The sequence below is a fragment of the Chaetodon trifascialis genome, chromosome 5, assembly GCF_039877785.1.
Source record: "Chaetodon trifascialis isolate fChaTrf1 chromosome 5, fChaTrf1.hap1, whole genome shotgun sequence".
Lineage (NCBI taxonomy): Eukaryota > Metazoa > Chordata > Actinopteri > Chaetodontiformes > Chaetodontidae > Chaetodon > Chaetodon trifascialis.
In genome coordinates this window covers 31,041,268-31,045,107 of record NC_092060.1, presented here as the reverse complement: position 1 = coordinate 31,045,107, position 3,840 = coordinate 31,041,268, and the positions used below count along the sequence as shown (strand labels likewise).

The window sequence follows — 3,840 nt, the reverse complement described above, 5'->3', positions numbered from 1 at the left end:
TCAGAACACTGCTCAGCCACAAAGGCCTCAATGTTCAGACACCGTCATCTGTGGAGGAGCTCACCGAGCTCACCGAGCTCCCCAGAGCGGAGGCTGACTTCTGCTTCTTAAAGCCTCCAAAAGCAGAACAGGAGCCAGAGCCTTCAGAAGTCGAGCTCCGTCCTGTGGAACCGTCTTCCAGTCTTTGTCCAGGGGGCAGACGTCTTCTCTGTGTGTCCATTTGATAAAGCTGATGGTCAGGGCTGGCTCAGGCTTGACTTGGACCAGCCCCGACTTATGCTGTAACACACTCACACACACACACACACACACACACACACACACACACACACACACACACACACACACACACACACACACACACACACGTTATCTTTTTAGGGGACGTTACATAGACCTACTCTGACCTTAACTTCAGTCTTCACCCTGAAACTGAACGATTTAAATCATTCAGTTTCAGGAGGAGACCTGCACTTTGTCCCCACAGTGTGAGTAATACATGGGCACACACACACACACACACACACACACACACACACACACACACACACACACACACACAGTAGAACACACACACACATGCACACAGTAACACACACACATACACAGTAGAACACACACACACATGCACACAGTAACACACACACACACTGTAACACATGCACACACATTAACACACACAGTAGCACACACACAGTGTTCAGCCTGGTACAACAGTAAACAATAAGACAAAAGCTCTCTGTCCTCTGCAGCTGATCAGACCCACGTCGCTGCTGTCCTCAGTCTGACAGGAACACCAGGACTCTGCAGGACTGTCCAGGACTCTGCAGGACTGTCCACGACCCTCCAGGAATCAGCAGGACTTTGCAGGACTCTCCAGTAACATGGACCCGAAGCGTCTATCCTCCAGCTCTCAGCAGCAGGTTCATCTCAGGGTGAAGGTAAAGGATGTTTGACAGATCGCTGGTTTCACTGGTTTTACTGGTTTTACTGATCAGACATTGACGAGCGTTTGGATAAAAGCTGCTGGTCTGTGAAAATACAAAGATGAAAGTAACTAAGTTCTTTTACTCAAGTGTTGTACTTAAAGATTGAGTTGCATCTTCTTCTCAGAAAAAGACTGAAAGTAAAACGTGATGAGTTCAGAAATAATGATGCTGCGTTTTAGACTGAGGCACCGAGAGAATATAAGGTTAACCCGAGCTCAAAGTACTACTTAATTATTGTATCAGTACAAGATACATGATACATGATGCAGAGGCTTCAGTATAGTCAGTAGTATTGATACTTCTGCTAATAATGCTTTTGCCATAATAGCAGTTTTAGTGAAATAAGAGTGCTGTTACTTTGACTGAAGTACATGATTTGGACACTTCTGTCTGTGACAAACTCAGGTTTAAAAGTAGCAGTACTACAATGTAAAAAATACTCCATTTCAAGTAAGGAGTGCTGAACAATGTGAGTACAGAAGTATCAGAAAACGGACTGAAGTCAAGCTGACGGAGCAGAAACGTTATGGAGAGACATCTAACCGAAAACATGACTTAGACCTAGACTTAGAGTTAGACTGAGCTTTATTGATCCCACATAAACAGAAAATATATACAAAAAAGAAAAATAAGGATGAGAATAAAACTAAGAGAAAAAGAGTGTTCTCAAAGAATATTCAAAAAATAACTAAATACATAGTTACATAATATGTATTCTACTATAAAATACATATTATGTAACAATATAATAATATGATAAAAATACAGTATAACAAAGTATATAAGCAAGTATGAACAGCCATTCTTCACAGAGTCTGACTAAGTGAAGCTTTAAATGAGAAGAAAGTTTCCTGTGAAACAAAAGCGGCAGTGAATGAACTCTCAGCCGTCGTTGATCTGAGAACATTCAGACTTCACATTTTGTCAAGTGCTGAATGAAAATATCAAAATCAAACTGAAAGCAAATACAGAAGCGGTTCATCCAACAGGAGACCTTCAGGCTCCGCTGAGGTGGGCCAAGTCCTGTCAGCTTGTGTGTTCTGTTTGTCTTCATCACAGAGCTTCAGCGCGTCCACGACGCTCAAAGCTCCTCCATCTGTCCCCTCGTCCATCTGAATGAAGCTCAGTGCTCAGAGGGAGAGCAGGAGGAGTTTCAACTCCAGTAAGTTTAATGAGGATCGCTCAGAAGGTTTTGAGACACACTGACCGGGTGAAATCCTGCCCCCTCGGTGGCTGTAGCGCCCCCCACGGGTCGGGCTCTAGTTTAGGCCTGAAGATCCAGATTTATGATGATTGGACTAACGGCTCATGGACATTTCCATTTCCTGCTGCTGCTGCTGCTGAGTCCACATCCAACAAGTTCAACATCATGGGGGACTTTTAGAGCACCTTGGGCTGAACTTCTGTGTCCAATTTCAGGTCAGTCACACTCAGGTATGAGGGGCGTGGCCTTTCCAAAATTGAGTATTTGAGCGTCAATGACAGCGCCACCATCTGGGTGGACTGGGCTGCACATCAATTAAAGTTACAGGGTCCAACAACAACAACAACAACAACAACAACAACAACAACAACAACACACCAGCACAAACACAACAGGGCTGTGCTCCTTTGAGGTGTGAACTCTGATAAATAAACGCTGTTAGTTGTTTTCACGCTGTCTTCCTGCAGTTCACTCATTCGTTCATTGTTTTTCTAAATAAAGTTGTAAAATTGTTCTCAGCAGTGGAAACAGCGCCATTCTGCCATTAGCCTCCACTCAGTGGTCACATCGGGTATTACACCTGCAGCTCCATCGGATAAATGTTTTGTTGTGCAGCTTCTCCCCTTCAGCACGAGCACTCATTGCACATGCGCAATTAGATGAATGGCCGCTGCACCTGACGGCCCACCAGGAAGTGTGGCGGACAAATCCTCGGACGTTAATCCCCGCTCGGTACGGTAACCGGAGGAGGCACTGACAGTAGCATGCTCAGCGGGCCGGACCGCTCAGTCTGACCGTCGGAACCGTCTCCGCTCCGGGCTCGGCCTCCGGGATCGCGCCGCTGCGCAGTGAGTGCATGCGGGCAGAGCGCGCGGGCTGTCCGTCTCCTCCCCCCGCCTGTCGGGCTCCAGACCCCGCAGCTGCTGCGCTGAAGCTCCGTGAGGCTCCGTGAAGCTCCGTGAGGCTCCGGGCACGTCCACCCTGACTGCAATGGGATGCTGCGGTAGCGCGGAGGTAAGAACGGCCCGAACCGGTCAGGTTCCGCTCGGTACCGTCCTCCCCCCTCCTCCACCCCCCGGTGCCCTTCAGCAGAGCACCGGTGCGTGTTTATTTTTCACCGTGAAAGGGAAGCCGGTCCCGGCGAGCATAGAGGGCCGAGCCGGGATTAAAGCCAGGGGCTGTAATCCAATTAGCTCCTCCCGGGGACGGGCGGGTTACCGGGGCCTGCTCACGGGACCGTCTTGTGGCCGCACCGCTCAGCTCTCTGCTGCTCCCGGTAAACAGCCGCTCCGGTTGATGGTGTAGCTTTGTGTTGTGATTGGTGATGAGACCCGGGCCGGGCCTGAGCTAACAGGCCGGGGACAGGCGGAGAGTGTGCGGGGTGAACCTGGCTCCGCTCGGCTCGGCTCGGCCCGGTCCTGCAGGCCCGGCTGTGCTCGCGGGGTGACCGTGTGTTTGTGTGTGTTTCAGAGGACAAAGAGAGAATGGAGACCGCTGGAGGACCGGAGCTGCACAGACCTGCCCTGGTTCCTGCTCTTCACCGTCTTCTGCGTCGGCATGGTAACCACACTGAGCCTCACTCTGATGACCAGCTGGTCCAGATGGTCCAGACCTGCTCACGTTCAGCCCAAACTTTCCATCCATCAG

At 49.5% G+C, this 3,840-nt stretch overlaps 1 protein-coding gene across 2 annotated transcripts in view; it reads left to right on the top strand.

The window, feature by feature from the left end:
- Positions 1-781: 781 nt before the first annotated feature.
- The window catches only part of slc44a1b (solute carrier family 44 member 1b), a 19,485-nt gene continuing 16,426 nt past the window's right edge, over positions 782-3,840 (top strand). The window contains exons 1-2 of one of the 2 annotated variants that reach the window (XM_070963003.1): positions 782-941; positions 3,664-3,753. In XM_070963003.1, coding sequence (XP_070819104.1) covers positions 885-941; positions 3,664-3,753 — 147 coding nt within the window. In that variant the 5' untranslated portion in view covers positions 782-884. Of the gene's footprint in view, positions 942-2,844; positions 3,208-3,663; positions 3,754-3,840 lie in introns of those variants that run through there. The other variant, XM_070963004.1, reaches the window with a different exon arrangement.